The sequence below is a fragment of the Megalobrama amblycephala genome, linkage group LG16, assembly GCF_018812025.1.
Source record: "Megalobrama amblycephala isolate DHTTF-2021 linkage group LG16, ASM1881202v1, whole genome shotgun sequence".
NCBI lineage: Eukaryota > Metazoa > Chordata > Actinopteri > Cypriniformes > Xenocyprididae > Megalobrama > Megalobrama amblycephala.
Window position 1 is genome coordinate 17,876,063 of NC_063059.1, and position 20,126 is coordinate 17,896,188.

A 20,126-nucleotide genomic window follows, 5' to 3' on the forward strand; every position below is an offset into this window, starting at 1 on the left:
CAGCCCTGAAAGCCATTGGTAACCCGCGGACCTTTCCTTTCCGTCAAGCTACGGCCGTCCGGAGGCGACACCTGCGCTCCAAAATAAATGGACAAATCTGCTCCCAAAGGACGGTATTTGGCCGTGGCCAGCCGTCGTTCCACATACATGTCGTCTAGCGAGAGGCTGCTGTAGTTTCCACGCAACTCCAGGACCACGTGATGCCAGTTCCCGTCGTTGACTGGTCGGCCAGAGATCCCGATGCTCCTGGGACTGTTGCTGCAATCCAACTGGAACCACAACTTTCCCGTCTTCGATCTGTCAAGTCAAATGCAGATACAGTCAGTCTATTTTGAATTCAATTCTGCTGTAAAGACAGTAAACGGTCATCATTCAAAAGTTGATTCAGTTTGGTTCCATAACTGTGTACAGTTCATCAACTATGAAATGAGTTAAATTCATAGTTTTCAGTCATGTGACTGGTGCGGAGCCCTTTGCGGGGCTGTAACTGCAGCATAAGTCTGTCAATTTTCCATCTTAAAAACAAAAATATGTGAACAAGATGCAAGTTTTTGGCACTAGTGATCCATTTACAGCATCTGCAGTGATTTCATCACTAAAAACAGCGGGACGATTTTTTAAAAAGCTAACGTGAAAAACACTAGGGTGGGTATTGCACCAATATAAGGATTAAAATTAAGCAAATTTTAACACTAATCAAGGATTTGTTGATCTTGGTTTTATTTTAAATTGAGTTGTGTTGCACCACTTCATTTTAAACACAGATTAACTACGCAGAAAGACTGTTAGAACTTAAAGGGATGATCAAGCAGCATAGGCGGAGGGTGAACCGACGCCAGGCTAAAGAATCAACCCACCCTTAAAGTGCCTTAATGCACTAAAACAGTGATATTAAAAGATCAAGATTCAGTTTGAGATTCAAATTTTGATGATGCATACTATATACAGGTGAGCACATGAGCCCAGAATATGAACGCAAGGTGTTTTCTTTATAATGGTTTTCGATTGGGAAAAACACTTAACGAGAAACCTTGTGTTACATTAATATTCTGTGTTCAATTATTTGCCTGTACAAAGTATGCATAATCAATAAGGTGTATATTGAATTTGGTCTTTTAATATCACTGTCTTACTACATTAGATCTTCCTACAAACCTGGTAAAAATGACTGGCAGGCAATGGAGGAAAGCATTGTTTTGCCCGCCAGGAGGGCATTCCTCTCAGAGCGTGACGTCACGTGAAAACTATCAAAGCAGCTCTGGAGAAAAACAGTGATGTCATCATCTAGCTCAGTTCAGTTCTCGTCCAATAGTGTCAGTGCATTCAAGATAATAATATGGCAGAACTATTAAAGGGTTAGTTCAATGAAAATGAAAATTCAGTCATTAATTACTCGCCCTCATGTCGTTCCAAAACTGTAAGACCTTAGTTCATCTTCAGAACACAAAATTAGATATTTTTGATGAAATCCGATGGCTCAGTGAGGCCTCCATTGACCGCAAGACAATTAACACTTTCAGATGCCCAGAAAGCTACTAAAGACATTTAAAACAGTTCATGTGACTACAGTTGTTCAGTCTTACTGTTATGAAGTGACGAAAAAAACAAATTTTGTGTGCCAAAAAAACAAAATAATGACTTTATTCAACAATATCTAGTGATGGGCGATTTCAAAACACTGATTCATGAAGCTTTGAAGCTTTTGTTTCAAATCAGTGGTTCAGAGCGTGTATCAAAATGCCAAAGTCACGCCCTCCCAGTGGTGAACCACTGAAATTTCGAAACACTTATCACATAACAAAGCCTCGTTTACTGAAATCACGTGACTTTGGTAGTTTGATACACACTCCGAACCACTGATTTCGAAACAAAAGATTCGTAAAGCTTTGAAGCTTCATGAAGCAGTGTTTTGAAATCGCCCATCACTAGATATTGTTGAATAAAGTCGTTATTTTGTTATTTTTGGCACACAAAAAAGATTCTCAACGCTTCATAACATTAAGGTTGAACCACTGTAGTCACATGAACTGATTTAAATATGTCTTTAGTAGCTTTCTGGGCATTTGAAAGTGTAAATTATCTTGCTGTCAATGCAGATCTCACTGAGCCATCGGATATTATCAAAAATATCTTAATTTATCGACATGAGGGTGAGTAATTAATTGACAGAAATGTCATTTTTGGAGTGAACTAACCCTTTAAGCGCAAAAAGAGTATTATAACTGAAATATATCCAAATGAATCAGAAATTGAATCAAATCAAATCAGGAAATTGTGTATCAATAGCTTAGATTCAAGTTTTTTGTTTTTTGTTTATAAATGGAAGAACAAAAAGGCTCTAGAAACATTTAAAAAAAAAAAAAACAATTGTTTTCAATAATGTGAAACATAGACTATCGCTCAAAAGTTTTGGGTCAATACGTTTTCTTTTAATAAAAGAAATTAATACTTTTATTCAGCAACGATACATTAAATTGATCAAAGACATTAATAGTAAGAAGAAATGTTTTTTGAGCATCAAATCAGCAGATTATTATGATTTCTGAAGGATCATGTGACACTAAAGATTGGAGTAATGATGCTGAAAATTCAGGAATAAATGACATTTTACATTATATTCAAATAGAAAACAGATATTTTAAATGGTAGTATTTCACAATATTCCTGTATTTTTGATCAGCCTGGCTGAGAGACTTCTTAAACAGTAGTGTACATGCTTGTTAACCTCCCAAAAATACGTTTTAGGGTTTCATAACTCTTCAACATTAACCTGATTTCCAATGTTAAACAGTAATTAGGACAAAGTAAATGAAAGATGGGCATGTAAGTGTGTGTTTGCATGTTTTATTGAGTATAAAAGTGAGCGCAGTACCTTCAGCACACTGCACGGATCTACACGCGTGTACATGATGATTCCTTTGCTCTGCAGCGTTCTGATTCCGGAGGGCTAACTTCATCTCTCCACTTCTCTCCGCATCCTGTCACTCTGTACTTGATATAACTGTTCCCAGAGAAGCTCAGAGAGGTGTGTCCTGAAGAACACAGAGAGAGAAAAAGAAACCGCAAATATTTTCCAGAAGGTGCCACATTATTTAGGATATATAAAGAGGCTTCACACAGGTTACCTGCACACTCTCCCAGTTTCCCCGGTGGACACTGGCACACGTACGGCCCCCTGCTGCTGTCCATTCCGACACACTGCATGTCACCAGGACATCTCATATCCGCACACACCTCCGATGCAGCAGAACAACTACCGTCTGAGAGAAAGAGAAGAAATTACGATTGCAAAACAAGTAGTGGTGTACTGTTACCCTGAATTATAGGAGATATTACTGACCACAAACAACTAGCCCAATTTAAATGGCCACAACTGGTCAAAACATGTTTCTGTCCCTGCTGTTTTTGAATGTAAGGACATGGCCCGTGTTCAAGAGTATAATTTTGTAAGTGCATGTTCAACAGGTGGGCTTATGTAAGAGTTTTTCACACTGCGCTTCACCCTTTTAAACACTGGGTTCAAGACCACTTTTAACCTTGTGTTAAGGAATGTTTTACATGTGAGATTTTGACATAGGTTAGCACTGCTTTTATATAGAGTGTGAGGGTAGGTTTACACAACGATAATGTACTAAAATTCGCTTACAGATGACAACGCTGTCAAAACGATCCCTGTTCACATGGATCTGCGAAAACAACTCGAAACGCTGTATTATTCATGCAGCAGAGCCAAGCAGCCCTATACGCTCACTACACAAGTTGTGTAGGGCCCTGCAAATTACGCAAGGCTGGCCCATCTCCCCCTCATGTCAAAGAGCATGTCAATGTTTACAACTTCAATGAGGATATGACGCAGAACCTATCCTTCTGGTCACAAAAAAGGGAAAAGAAAGAAAGAAAAAAAAAACACCATAAGAGTGAATTGCGGAAACAGCAATCAGGTAAACAACTTTGATGTCAGCAAATAACAGTTAAGTTATAGAACCAGTACAATATATGGGCGTGATGGCACTCATCATAGGCGCACATAATTTTAAAACAAGACAATGAATATCTAGTCTCTCAGTCAAGGATTAGTTACAACTCTGCACTAATGCAAGATGGAAAGCAATGGATTGACATTGACTATTGATTTATATATTGAATTTAAAATGTTGATTAGCTGGGCATACTGGTCAATATGGATGCACATCAATTTCAGTACATAATAAGAATCAAGTATCAAGTATTGCTCTAACATGCATTCCGAAAAGCACAGTGACATGCTATGGCAAGCCATTTTATATTTTATTCATTCACAGGATATGCTTTTTTTAATATTAATTTTCACTGTTTAAAATGCAAATTCTTGATATTAAGAAAGGATTTTTTTACTAGTAACAATGTCTATTTTTGATATCAGTAATTAGATTTTTACTAGTACAAATGTGAACAACAATGACGTCATCACTCGCAGAATTCTAATTGTAATAAATTCAATTTCAACTAGTAAAAACCGTAATTCTTGATATCTGCAATTGCATTTTCATTAGTTAAAGGGTTAGTTCACCCAAAAATGAAAATAATGTAATTAATTGCTCACCCTCATGTCGTTCTACACCCGTAAGACCTTCATTCATCTTATTTTGATTAAATCCGATGGATCAGTGAGGCCTCTATAGACAGAAATGCCATTGTAACTATCAAGATCCATTAAGGTACTAAAAAGATATTTCAAAACAGTTCATTTGAGTTCAGTGGTTCTACCTTAATATTATAAAGCGATGAGAATACTTTTTGAGCACCAAAAAACAAAATAACGACTTTTCAACAATATAGTGATGGGCCGATTTCAAAACACTGCTTCGGAGCTTTACGAATCGGATCAGTGATTCGGAGCGCCAAAGTCACATGATTTCAGCAGTTTAGCCATTTGATAGGAGATCCAAATCACTGATTCGATTCGATTGTTTTGAAATCAGCCCATCACTATATTGTTGAAAAGTCGTCGCTTTACAACTATTAAGGTAGAACCACTGTAGTCACATGAACTGTTTTAAATATCTTTTTAGTACCTTTTATGGATCTTGAGAGAGGAAGTACCATTGCTGTCTATAGAGGCCTCACTGAGCCATCGGATTTAATCAAAATATCTTAATTTGTGTTCCGAAAATGAACGAAGGTCTTACGGGTGTAGAACGACATGAGGGTGAGTAATTAATGACATTATTTTCATTTTTGGGTGAACTAACCCTTTAAATATTGCAAGATCCAAGCCATAGTATAAATATTATTATTTTACATTTGAAAATATATTAATATTCATCTTAAGATTCTATAGAAAATATTCTATTTAATAAATATTGTTTGTTTATACAAGGGAGGATTGTAGTGGGAGCATTGGGGTGTCAGGTGTGACTGTGTGGCAATGGCAAATGGATTATATGGCTCACGGGGCAGGTAAGAGGGCCCCTTAGCAGAATTTTGCTTAGGGCCCCAGAGAGGGCAGGACCGGCTCTGCAGGCCAGTAGTTGGCGATGTCACTTTGTAAAGAAACACAACGTGTCTACAAACATGTGCGCACGACATCACCGTTTTCACCAATTCACATTTTTTGTAGTTTACACAGAGATGATAACAGCATCGTTTTCAAAAACGTGCACTTTGAAACCAGTTTTTTAGCGTTTGCATTTTCAGCCCTCAATACGCTGTTGTCGCGTAAATGAATGGCCAAAACGCATAAAAATTTTTGATTTTTAGTTGAACACTGTGTTGTGTAAACAGCTCCTGTATCAATGAGATGATAGAATGTTATGGCAAAATATTTAGCAATAGACAATTGTCTCACGATTCCTCCATTACTTTTTCATTTTAACACACAGTTTACTATTATTTTCTGATGGAAATGGTTCAAAATGTCAAACAACAATGGTAAACGTGGGATTGATGAAGAGACACTTTTTTTGTAGCGTACCACCAGTGTTGGGGGTAATGCATTACAAGTAACTTGAGTTACGTAATCAGATTACTTTTTCGATTTACAACAAAATATCATAAAAATATATGTTACTTTTTCAAATTTTGACAGCTCTCCTGTCCTCATGTTGAGAGAAATAAAGTGCAGAGGTTTTGATTGCGCTGTGAACATGATGTTATCGTAGTTCCAGAATAAATGTGAACATGCATTTACTCATCTCACTTGGACGAAAACATTCAGTATTGGTCAAAATGAATAAAAACAGTGAAATGCAATCTCAATATTTTACCCAAACCTGTAATAATTTACTGTTATGAAATTACACAAATGTACTTTATGTATTTAATCTCACTTTATTAACCAATGTCTTTGCTGCTGACCTTCAATGATTTAATTCAACCATACTAATAAGCAAAAATTACTTTATATAAAATTTAGAAATAAGAGTGTTGAACCTCCTTTTCCCGTATCTTATTCTTCTTTAATCCACAACGGCAGCACAGCTGAAAGGTTTGTTTGAGCTGCGCCCTCTACTGTACAGGCATAAATATGCATTTCCTTCAGCCTGAGGCTTTTTCATTTCACTTTTGGTGTGAAAGGGCCTTTACATTTGCCAAAAATAGAACTTTTGTTGTTATTAAAAAACAAACAAGCCCAGCCCAGTTGAGAAAAAGTAATGCAAAAGTAATGTAACACATTACTTTTCATAAAAAGTAACTAAGTAAAGCAATAAGTTACTTTTTAAGGGAGCAATGCAATAAGGTAATGCATTACTTATAAATGTAACTTTCCCCAAAACTGTGTACCACTACTAAATTTGCGCTAGAAATTAAATGAATAAGTGATTCTACAAAAGAAATATTTTCAAGTAAACGAATGAAAAAGCTCACTCTGTTATGTATATATGTTATGCATAAAAATGTGTACAATATTCACATTTGTCAATAATTTGAAAACATTTCTGGTAAAAAAATTTTTTTTTTATAGCACTGCTATAGAATGACCCTGGGTTAACAACAGCCCCTTTCACACATACAGTAAAGTCTTAACTGGTAAATAAATCAGTTCTGGCAATTCCCTGGTATGAGAAGGTGTAACATTAACATTAAATTACTGATGTTGTGTGTGAACAAAGAATGAAGATTACTGGTATGAGCATGTACAAGGTCTGAAAGCGCTGATGTAAGAAGTCTGCTTTGGGACAATCATAAAGCTCTGTTGGAACAGTTTACGGTAGGTTCTGCTGCTTTTAATAGTTTTTCCTATGTGAACATGCACTGTGCTAAACTGACGTCTGACAGTCACGCTGCGTCTCATGCGCGAGAGTCGAGACCCTGTCTTCTTTTCCATTTATGTACTATAGTAACTATTATGTCACGTTTTTAAGAGCAAAACTGCATTCTGTGTGATCATCCCCTTATGCCTGTCACTCAGAAGTATAAAAAAAAATTAACTATACACTTCTCCTCACCCAGGTCAACGGCTCAGTGTTTAAAGGTCATTTCCAATGATTGACATCAGAGATTTTACCGGTATTTTGGTACTGATGATTGAATGGTATCTTACCGTTAAAAAGACAGAAAACCATTTCTTGTGTGAACAGCACATTCGTGTATTTAAGCCATTTTTTACCAGGATTGCTGTGTGAAAGGGGTTAAACACTCACCGCTGCACACGCATCGTGTGTTCCTGTGAAACTTGGGCGACACAAAGCTGCTTTTGGTAGAGCTGTACGTGAGCAGACTGTGCGAGTCCAGCATGATGGTTTGCTCACACTGGGCCTCCCTGCAGTCCAGACCAGAGCAGTTCTTATCCAGAACCGCCGACACTCTCAAAACCTGGTCCAGCTGGCGTCGCGCAGAGCTCAGCTTCTGCGTCACGAATGCTGCCTTATAGAACCCTCCTCCTTCCGCTGTCTCCACGGCCACCAGCAGGTCCAGCTGCCCCGTGGATTCTACGGGCTGCACACTGAGCACGTGCAGAGCATCAGGGCGGGGCGTCGCCATGACACTGGACAGGACACGTTTGACCGAGGGGAGGTGACGGGACACAAAGTCGTGAGGGGAGACGCGGTCAAACCGAACTGTCACGGCGTCGTGGAGCATCTCGACTGAGGCCTGCTCCACGTGCACGCTCACAGGCACGCTCACGGTGAAGCGGCCGTCTGTTACAGTAGCATTGAGGGTGTAGCGGCCCGCATCCAACCCGCTCAGAGCGATGATTCGACCATCTCGGGGGCTGACCTGAGAGAGAAAAACAGACACGTGTCATAAGGTAACACTTCTTTTTTTTTTTTACAGTGTCCTTGTTACATGTTACATGTAGTTACTGTAGTAATAAATAAATTATGCATAATTACACGCAGCTAACCCTAAACCAAACCAAACCCTAATCCTATAGTAAGTACATTGTGTAGCTAGTGTAGTAAGTACATCCTATAGTAGTTAATTATTAATACTCAGATGTACACAAAGATGTATAATTACACTGTAACACGGTTACACTTTATTTTAAAGTGTCTTTGTTACAATGTAATTATCCATTTAAGTACTGAGTAAAATTTAGTAACTACATGTACCTATTATAGGGATATGATTAGGGTTTGGTTTGGTTTAGGATTAGCTGTGTTTATGCATAATTTATAGTTATTAATATAGTAACTATATGTAACATATGTAACACATGTAACAATGACACAGTGAAATAAAGTGTTACCAAATAAAGTGCATCCACACATAACAATACAAGAAATAGATTCACAAATGACCCCTTGAAATTAAAATTAGTTATGTTGTTTTTGACCATGTCTGATAATAAAATAAATGAAGTACAATGAGTAAAATTACCTTTTAGTAAATATACACATTAGAATTATCAGTCTGAACAGTTATGATTCTCATAATTATAAAAACATTTAATCTAGAAGTTTATACTTAAATACTTATACTTACATGCTTAAAATGAGATATTATGCATATTTTAAAAATACAAAACTAAAATAAAAAAGTTTAAAGGTGCAATATGTAATTTTTTTTTTACAGTAAAATATCCAAAAACCACTAGGCCAGTGTTATATATTTTGTTCACTTGAGTACTTACAATATCCCAAATGTTTGCAACTATTTGTAAATCGTGAGAAAATTGCAATTTTAACCAGTCGCCTGTCAACTGCGTCATACTCGTGTTACCCTCAGTTTCTGTTTTTATTTTGTAGAAACCATGGAAACGCCAAAACGTGTTCCGTAATCGCTCCAGCGGCCTCGTTCAGCTCCCACAAACACTCGGTCCTGCTCTGCTTCAAACTACAGTAATGTTAATAATCACATCCATGAACATGGTTTCTTCCCGAGTCCTATCCCGATTCTTTTCCACCGGCTGTGATGTGAAGACCACATCTCCCAAGATCTCGTGCTCAAACTTGGCGTCATCAAGCTACGGCTTTGTTTTGAATAGGCCTCTAGCGACCTCTAGCGGACAGAATTCTTACATACTGCACCTTTAAGCATGAACCTTGAAAAAAATGCTAAAGTTTAAGATTCAAGATTTTTTTTTTTTTTTGGTCTTACATAATTTCCACTGTTATTTTCATAGTTTTGATGACTTTATTGCTGTTCTAAAATGTAAAATGTAATTTTTTTTTTTTAAAGGTCCCGTTTTTCGTGTTTTTTTGAAGCTTTGATTGTGTTTATAGTGTGCAATATAACATGTGTTCATGTTTCGCGTGTAAAAAAACACAGTATTTTTCACATAATTTACTTATCTGTATACCGCTGTTTCCACTGTCATAAAAACGGGCTGATGACTTCCTTGTTCTATGAAGTCCCTCCTTCAGAAATACATAACGAGTTCTGATTGTGCCAGCGGTTCCTGTGTTGTGATTCGACAGCTCTGAGCGCACCGTGCCCGGAAAAGTCACGCCTCTTACCATAACGTGGAGATGCACGCGCTCAGTGTTATTGTAAACATGTCTTTAATTTTACCCTATCAATTTGAGCCGGAATCAGACCCGGTGATTGGACTGCGGGATGAAAATAACAGCGTTTCGACGACATGGCGACAAACACACTCTACAAACGCAACTCTTGTGTATTCCTGTGGGCGGAGGTTAGTCAAAAAACTGTTTTAGTGACGTCATTAAAGAAGGAAGTAGAGGGATGTAGTCCAAACTGGCCGTTCGATGTAGGCGACTTCTGTTAAATAAAATATCTCGCTTGGCATTGAACTTTGAGCTTTAAAATTTTACAGATTTTATTTATACTCTAACAACAACATTACACACTAACTAAAGTTTGAAACATGGGATCACGAAGAACGGGACCTTTAAATTACTATTTTTGATTGGTACTGATGAACAATTAAAATATAACACTTCCAGTTTATAAAAAAAATGCATTATTAATTATATTTATTTAAATCTCAAAGTGAAAAATGTAAGTTGTAGGGGTTTAGTAGACTAAAAAGTTTGAGAACCTCTGATCTAAAAGATGAAAAACTGTCAAAATACAAATATGATGTGTGTATTAAAAAAGGCAAACCAATGGAACACACTTATATACCTTGAAAAGGCTGCTCTGCTGGTGTGTGTGTCCATAAGTCAGTATATCAAATGCATCCTGGTCTGTTGCATGTATCTGACCGATCACACCTCCTGGAAACTCGTCCTCCATGGTTACGATGTGCACGTGTAAAGGTGATGCCACTGGCTTGTGAACACTCTCCTCTATCACCCGCACCAACACGCTCGCCATAGACGACAGAGGTGGCCTACCCGAATCACTGGCCTATAGTGTGAAACGGCAGACAGTGATTGGCTGAATCAAGCGTCAATCAAACCACAGAACAATTAGAGGATCCAGAAAGATTATCTGAATTGTATTTTTGTGAGATCTGATTAAAATGCAGCTTGTTTTCAAACATAATAACTGTCCATGTCATTTGCATAAATCATATAAGGATAAAAGTAATTGACAGTAAGATATTTGTAAGGTTTGTATGTGTTATAATGTTTTATAAATATTTCTATTTTTAAAAAAAATTGCTGCTCTTAAACTTTTTGTTCATCAAACAACTTGCTTTCAGTGAAACTTAGCAAATTTTTATCCAGCATTTCTCATTACCTGCACGTGAATGACGTATTCTGTGCCTTCTGACCTACGAAACACCTGATTGGATGTCAACAGCCCCTCTCTATCCAGTTTAAACCACGCCCCCTCATTTCCTGACAGGATACGGAAATTAAAAGGGGGGCCGTTGTGGCTGGCGTCCTTATCGATGACGGACAGCTGCAGGACACTCGTTCCCAAAGGCTTGTTCTCCTGTTGTTGAGTAAAGCTCATGTTAAACTGATGAAATCACTCAGATGTGATTGGTTGATTTACCCATCGCTCATTATCATACCTGTATAACCGCAGTGTGATTGGCTGGGGTGAAGGTGGGCGGGTTGTCGTTGACATCAGAGATGTCGATGTTGACCTGAACGGTTGAGGACATGGCTGGGGTCCCACTGTCAAGAGCTCTGATGGACAACGAGTAACTAGCCATCTACAGATACAGAGAGAGAGAGAGAGGTTTAAAACATACAGAATAAGAGATGAAAAGAGAATACAAAGTCAAGAGAGATGAACACACATCTATATATTCTCTTTCACTTTGACTGTGTCATAAATAGTCTATGAGAAGCTGACAGATCATCTGAAGCTCTATACATGCAGACACACAAACTCAGTTTGTAACTCATTTTTTTAAACTTGCTCCCAGTCTCTCTTCTTTTTACTATTTAGGGCCAGAGGGCCGATGGTGTGAAGACCCTTGTGGAATTGCTTTTTCTTCTTCTCTGAAACGAGGGCCTCGCATTTCTGAGGGCCTAAACATGCTTGAAAACTCGTTAGAACTGGCAAAAATTTACATCTGAGATTGGTTTCAGATTTAGGTGTGGCAAAATGGCTCGGTAGTGCTACCTACAAAATTTCAATGAAGTGCCCCTCCCACTATGTTTTATGTAAGTGTACGAAATTCGGGACATACATGTAATGTCCCAATACCTACAAAAAAGTCTCTTGGAGCGAAGCCCTAAGCACAAAAGGAAGTCAGCCGTTTTGATTTTTCTCAGCCTAGAGTTTAAATTTTAATTTGCTTTCCTCTCTGTTCAAAGGGACTGAATTTTAGACATTTGTGGCATTTTATTTTCTCCCAAAACTCCACTTATAATGTTAAAGACTATTCAGAAGGGATTCTTTTTCTAAATTAATCATTATATTTTCTCTCTTTTTTTGCAGCTTAGTTACAATTAATGGACTTTGGAGAGGATTTACACTGAAAGTTAATAGAGTATGTCTACATCATACATCAAAGTCGTATTTCAAAAGAGCCAGGAAATGATCTGACCCCCTTTAACCATCTATAATTGAGCAGACTTAGTAAGCTGAAAACAACAATGACTTCATTAAGCTAATTGACATGAGAGTAAAAAAGGAAGCTTTGCATATCATCTAAAGAAGCTTTAGCCCCATCTAGTGGTCACAGTGATTATTTGTACCACTTGAAAAAACCTTATTCATTGTATTGTATTGTTTGTTTGTTTCTATAATTTAGCATTTCTGTAATGTGTATTTGATTTCTTTCACTCATATATAAAATATAAATGAAGTTTGAAACAAAACAGGCCAAATATTTATGTGTTAAAAATGTAGCAGAATCTGTCTGTCACTCAATCAATGATCATCTCTCCAGGCTTTTTTATCTGTTATGTAACGGTTTTACAGGTGTAATACCATTATCTTAATCGCAGACACAAGGAGAATCTTTCATTATAAATTAATCCCTATAACCATGTCTGTTATTAAAGGCTTTCATGTGTGGATGTCTGCCGTGAAGGATTTGATTTCTTCTCGTCTTCGGCTGTTCCCTGATCTGTGTCATTTGAAATAAAGTCTTCCTCACCGTTTCTCGATCTAGCTGCTTGTTGACTTTGATCTGGCCTGTGATTGGCTCAATGAAGAACTGGTTTTCCCGGTCGCCACTGACAATGGAATACAGGATGTCGCCGTTCGCATGGCTGTCGACGTCTTCCGCGGTCACCTAGGCAACCGTGACAAAGCGACCAAATTATAATGTGGATCTCAAAACACAAAAAAATAAGACTAATGTGAATTTCATGACCGATTACCTTGATCACGGTGTCTCCTATGTTAGCGTCCTCACTAACAGACACGCTGTAGGCGTCACGGCTGAACATGGGGGCGTTGTCATTGACATCCGTCAGGTTTATGTTCACCATGGTAACAGCACTGAGGGGCGGAGTCCCGCCATCCGTGGCCTCCACCGTTAAGGAAATAATCCTTGCAGGACTCAAAGTCTAGCGGTCGAGATACAGAGATAGCACCTGTATGGGGCACAAGGATAAACATAACTCATTACAGACCGAATATATCAGATATATTTTATAAATAAATATGTTTTATTAAAATTATTACATAAATATTTTAATTAAAATAAAAACAAATTGTATTGTAACCAACTTCAAGCATTCAATTTGATATTTTTGGCCATCATATGCACATTTGAACAACTAATTTAAAGGTACATTATGTAACCTTTTCGCTCTCTCTAGCGGTTAAAAAACAAAACTGCATGCATTTTGCAAAAGAACATTGTTTTGGTTGTGCTTCGGGTCTGCGTGACTGTGAGGATGAATATGGTTCTTTCTCATTACTAAAAAAGAGAAGAGATTATCCTACTGCTCATAAGACATTCACTATTAGGCTTAAGAGACATAACCAGTTTAAATGGAAAGGATCTCAAGCTGACTAGCTGAAGACGTTACTGTAGCTTTACCCATTAATAGACATGGTATTTCCTTGAAAATAAATTCCAGCACAGCTCTACAACAACCATAATGAAATGACTCTTCACAATAGATAATGCTTTACAATGAACTCTGTTAGAGAGCTACATATGGCAATTTATCTGTTCAATAAAATACCTTATTCACTCGTTAAGTAATAAAAACTCCATCTCTGCATCGTTTTTACAATATTTCAATCTTGCCATCTCTGAAAAGCCAAGCCAATGTTGATTCTTGTTTTATTTCGAACTGTCACTTACTCTTCTTGACAGCAGACTCTCCTCTGTTCTGCGTTTGTTTAAATCAGGTGATTTCCCGGAGGATCGAGATTTAGCTGCTCCCTGTCAACCTTTCTCGCTCATTGTGACAACTAACCTCTGCCACTTCCATACCATACACGTGTCAAAGTAGCCAGAGCAACTTCTCTACTTACGGGTATGATTAGACGCAAGGGCGAGTGATGTATTGTAGCGTCTGGACCAATCAGACACACAATTAGACATTATATTTAATGAATTATCCAGAAACTCACTCTATCAAAGTTCTGTGAACCCATCCCCCTAAAACTGCAACTAGCATCCCAAACGTAGCTAACACACAGGCAGAACTAAGTGTCCTGTTACAGGACACAGGAAAACTGATAAGAACTTTTTACAATCAGAAAAATGTTTGCAGAGACTAGTGACTCTGACTTCATTCTTTCTAAGAAGGACAAATAAACCTTCTTAATCCTATATATTCTACATATAACCACTTGAGAAATGTATAAATATGTATCCAATTTTCCCATCTCATTCCTTTTATAGAGTTTATTCTATGTACTAATTCTCTCTTTTGAACTATTTTGTTATGAATGTTTCAAAGTTGCAAATTTATAGTTAACTAAAATCATATGGGTAGCATGTTTGATATCTACGGACTCCAACTTTCGTTTCCTATTTGGTAATTTATGTTACATGTTACTAACTCTGTGACACATTAGTATTATAAGATTTTAGAAGGTTCTTCTCTCAAACATCCGATCCAATGTCTTATGCTAATATCTTGTTACAGAACAAAATTCCTCCCTCCGAAGGGAAAACTCCTTATTGGCTCAGACCAATGTTCCCTCTAAGCTGCGCGCGTGCAGAAAAAATAATTGCCGCACAGAGAACAGACATGAAAATCATGTGTGGGGAAATCCATTTGATTGTAGTAGTTTAAATGAGAAATAATTGAAGTGCTCTGGACAACCGCTATAGAGTTATTGTCGCTATAGAGTTGGAACCGGTGAATGCGGTTTACAGGTTTCATAGAAAGAGAACGATTGAGCGCGTGTGAGCTGGCTGGCCCTGAGGCAAATCAGTCGCGGTAAGAATGTCATGTTTGTGGACTAAATACCTCAATACGAGAGGCAACGCGAAACGAAAAGAAATGCGAAATAAAACGTCATGTTTTAATGAAAAGTGGTGGAAATAACGGATGATGGGCACAGAATGCTCTGAGACATTTACAATCACACACCTACCACAGGTGTAACTTGAAAACTCAAAATACATCAGTGATATACCTCAGTTTAAATAGATTTTTGTGTGTGGTGGTGCTGTGGGTTTCAGGGATGTTTAGATAACTATAAACGAGTTAACGTTCACTTTTCTTAAAAATATTTAGCTATCAGATCTGTTTAAATGCTTCAGTTTGTTTTTACTTTATAATATATTAAAACAAATGGAAGCATTTAAAATGATATAATACTGTATATCAGTTTAAATACTTAAATATTATATTATATTGTATTATATAATAATGTAAGCCTAATAAAAAAATGATCTCACAAGGATTGTTTAGGGCTCCTTGCCACAAAAATCTTGAAACCTCCTGGCATAAAAAATCTGGGAAATTCATAAGCAATAAACATGTAATTTTTATGGTTTAACACTGTCTGTTGCTAATAATTGACTGTACAAAAACACATTATGGTTGTCCCAAACCATCATTGTAACTGCTCATATTATATTACTATAAAGAATTGAACTGTCCTGCAGGAGGACAGAAATTATTTTTTAATAGAATTTCTTGGTAAAGACTGGTACAGTTAATACAGCAATGTGAAAAAATCTCAAGTAACCTAAAATGTGCTTAATTTAGTGACTGAACTGCTTGTTTTCAAACATATTATTTAATAAATCACTAAGTTACATCAAGGGTCAAATAAAATAGAAACGGCACATTAAAGTTAAATGTTACAGTTGCATGATAAAACCTTTTTTTTGTGTGTGTGATTACGTTCATTGTACAGGTCTGTTATAAATATGTTTTTGCTCAGGTGGCCAAAATGTGCGCTCAACAGAGAAAAGTTTTGCTCAGCGAGAAAAAAAATTGGAGGGAACATTGGCTCAGACACCTCAAGAGGGTGTGACATCTTCACCCTTTAAAATCACTGATCACAAGATCACAGTCAACAATATACAAGCATTGTAAAAGGTTTTGCCACAAACTGACTGGCTTCTCTCCTGTATGATTCCACATGAATCTCTTCAGACATTACTGAAGAGCTTCCAGAACTTCTGATTATGGCTGTGTGTGATCTCCTAATTGAACTCCTTTCCACAAATTGAACATAGAAATAAAAACAGTATAAATAACAAATCGAAAATAACAGTTTTTTTGTAGTCTTGTTAAGTGCAAACAATAAGTGCAACCATAATCAAAGTACTCTCTCAATATTCAAAGAGCAAAACAGAGACCAGAGCTAAGAGGTGGCCATAACTACACAACCCAGCCAATAGGTTTGATACTGGGAGACACTGGATGTAGCCTAATTTGCATGCATCAGTGAGCTTGCGTTTCACTTTAACGAATTAACGCATTCAACAAGATGCGTATAGGATCTGTTGCGTAATGAATCCTCTGCCTTGGTCTTGTCAGTCATCTCGCCTTACTCTTGTCACGTGATCAGTGAACTGTGATTTCCTGCTGCACTGTGTGCGACTCTGCAGCTCGTGCTGGATGAGCAGAGGAGATGTTTACAATAGTTTACAATTGAAGCGACCGTTATACAGCTGAATTAAATGAGGTTTTTTTCTATAAAAAAGGAAAACGAGAGTGGAGGGTGTGCCACGGTGGGCACCGTAATGTAATGTAAACAAAGCAGTGGTCATATTCTATGCTAATTTCACCCTCACACTGCGTCATGCCGATATCGCGAGACAGCTATTCACTCTACGAAAAATCCCATGGCATTGTAATATCACGCGATCTCGAGATTTCGTCACACCCATATGAATCAGAGTAAGACAAAGTTTTGGAAGGAGGAATGATGATGTATTGATTCATTATTTAAATTTTGTTAATTTTGTTAATTTTGTACACAAAAAAGTTAGATAGTGTACCTTTAACATTTCTGCATAGTGTACATAATCTTATGTAATGCATCTCACCTGTATTGATGTTAATGGTGAAATGACCCTGTTGGTTTCCGGATCTGATGTTGTAGTAAATATCAGCGTTGGTGCCAATATCTTTACTCGCAGCATAAACCTGTACCACTTCTGTGCCCACTGCGACATCTTCAGGAAGTGTTGCCAGATAGTCCCTCCTCTCAAACACGGGCGGGTTATCGTTTATGTCCAGAACTGTGATAGTGATGTTCGCAAGAGAGGAAAGGTGAACGGGAACGCCTTGATCTGATGCACGGACCATTATATGGTACGAAGACTGAACCTCCCGGTCCAACAAACGCTCCAAAACCACAATCCCAGATGATTTATCAATGGAGAAGAATCCATCCGCAGAGTCAACAAGGGAATAAACCACTTTACGATTAACACCTGCAAAATAAAACACATGCAGGATTTTATATATACAAAACTACACCGAAAAGATTCAGTTTTTAGAGATTAACTTGGTTTCTAGACGATTGAAACTGCATATTAGTAGTTATAAGCTAGATAACTCTCTTTTACTATCAACTTTTAACTAAAATGGTACATTTTTCATGCTGTCAAAACTCAAATGCATCAAAATGACATGCTCATACCCAGATCAGGGTCTATGGCTTGTATTCGGGTCAGCAGAGCTTTAGTGGCGGTGTTCTCGTAGACGCTAATGGTGTAATGGGGCATGCTAAACATCGGAGGACTGTCATTCACGTCCAAGAGAACCACCATCACCTCAGCTTCACACCACAAACCGCCGCCGTCCGTCGCACGGGCAACCATAGAGTACCGCGCGACCTTTTCACGGTCCAGTGACACGGCTGTCCTCAGCTCGCCTGCAGCGTGAGAAAGAGACTTGTAAGCAAACATCAACAATAAGAACAGAACGTCTCCTTTAAACCCAATGACTCACAAACCTGTGTGTGGATGTATGATGAAATCTTCTGCTCCAGAACCGAACAGGGAGAACTGGATCTGTGCGTTTGAGCCCGCATCAGCGTCTGTGGCTTTGACCTGGAGGATTTGCTTATTCAAGGGGACGTCTTCAGACACGGACACTGAATACACGGCCTACAGACACAAACACACTCATTACAGACATCGGCTTAACAAAACGCTTCTGACCATTGTGGGCACATTTGAGCATGTAATTTAATTGTTTTTGGACAGCATGGGTGCATTCAATCATTTTTGTCCACAGTACGTATATTAAACACTTAATTCAAATATTTTTGGCCATCATCATCACATTTAAACGTTTTAGGAGCATCAAAGGAACATTCAAATGTTCAATGTAATCATTCTGGCCATAAAAAGCACGTAAAAACATGATTTAATTGTTTTGAGCAAACACAGGTGCATTTAAAAAAATTTTGGGCTTTAAATGTGATCCTCATTGGCATGTAAGAATGTTTTTGGCCATTAGAGGTGTTGAATGCTTTGTTTTGAATGTTTTTGACCCTTGTAAGCACACACTTCAGACATTTTTGGCCATAGTGGGTAGATTCAAAAGTTCAATTTGATAATTTCTGACCATCATATGCATGTTTAAACATCTGATTTGAACATTTTTGGTCATCATAGGTGCATCATAGGAACATTCAAACATTCAATTCAATATTTTTTGGCCCATTATAGGCACACAGAAACATCTGATTTGATTGTTTTTGGCCATCACAAGTGCATGCAAACGTTTCAGGCCTTCACAGTCCCTTTCAAAAGTTCAAAAGCCAATCATTTCTGGCCATTATATACACATTTGAACATTTTTGGCCATCATACAATGCATTAAAATGTTTTTGGACCTATTGCAGGTACATTCGAATGTTCAGTTTGATCATTTTTGGCCATTATAGGCATGTATGAACATCTGATTTTAACATTTTTGGCCATCACAGGTGCATGCAAACATGTTTGGGCATCATAGGCACATTCATTTAGATAATTTTTTGTCATTACTGTCTTTTTTATGGAGTTGATATGAGCTTTCAAATGGTTTTGGCCATGGTAGGTAGATTCAAACATTCAGTTAGATCATTTCTGGCCATCATTTACAAATCATTTAAATTGTTTGAGCATCTGATTAGAAAATTTTTAGCCATCATAGCTGCATCAAACTTTCAATATGATCATTTTGTCCATCATAGGTGCATCATAGGAACATTCAAACGTCCAATTCAATCATTTTTGACCATTTTAGGCATGCATGAACACCCAATTTAATTGTTTTGGGCCATCGTGGGCACATTTGAATATCTGATTTGAACATTTTTGGACACTATAGTTGCATTCACATGCTTTTGGCCATTCGTAGGCACATTCAAACTTTCAATTTGATCATTTTTGGCCATCATTGGTGCATGCAAACATGTTTGGCCATCATAGGCACATTCAGTTAGATAATTTTCGGTCATTATAGTCATTTTATCGTTTTTGGACAAGATAGGAGCATTCAAACATTTTTGGCCATAGTAGGTAGATTCAAATGTTCAGTTAGATCATTTCTGGCCATCATTTGCAAATCATTTCAATTATTTGAACAGCTGATTTGAACATTTTTGGTCATCATAGGTGCATCATACTTTCAATTTGATAATTTTTGGCCATCATAGGTGCATCATAGGAACATTCAAATGTTCAATTCAATCATTACCATTATAGGTATGCATGAACACCCAATTTAATTGTTTTGGGCCATCGTGGGCACATCTGAATATCTGATTTGAACATTTTTGGACACTATAGTTGCATTCACATGCTTTTGGCCATCGTAGGCACATTCAAACTTTCAATGTGATCATTTTTGGCCATCATTGGCATGCCTTAACATTTGATTTGAATGTTTTGGCCATTATAAGTGCACTTAATGCTTTGATTTGAAATCATTTTGGGCAAGTAGGCACATTATACT

At 37.5% G+C, this 20,126-nt stretch overlaps 1 protein-coding gene across 1 annotated transcript in view; it reads right to left on the minus strand.

Annotated features, from left to right (window-relative positions):
• Positions 1-20,126, minus strand: part of fat3a (FAT atypical cadherin 3a) — a 214,329-nt gene that overhangs the window by 28,257 nt on the left and 165,946 nt on the right. Inside the window, 15 exon segments of the mRNA XM_048159676.1 lie at positions 1-290; positions 2,873-2,938; positions 2,940-2,978; positions 2,980-3,032; positions 3,126-3,260; positions 7,623-8,199; positions 10,513-10,737; positions 11,074-11,271; positions 11,354-11,497; positions 12,896-13,033; positions 13,122-13,283; positions 13,285-13,337; positions 17,219-17,608; positions 17,818-18,051; positions 18,133-18,286. The exon segment at positions 1-290 is cut by the window's left edge and continues 173 nt beyond it. Coding sequence (XP_048015633.1) covers positions 1-290; positions 2,873-2,938; positions 2,940-2,978; positions 2,980-3,032; positions 3,126-3,260; positions 7,623-8,199; positions 10,513-10,737; positions 11,074-11,271; positions 11,354-11,497; positions 12,896-13,033; positions 13,122-13,283; positions 13,285-13,337; positions 17,219-17,608; positions 17,818-18,051; positions 18,133-18,286 — 2,858 coding nt within the window.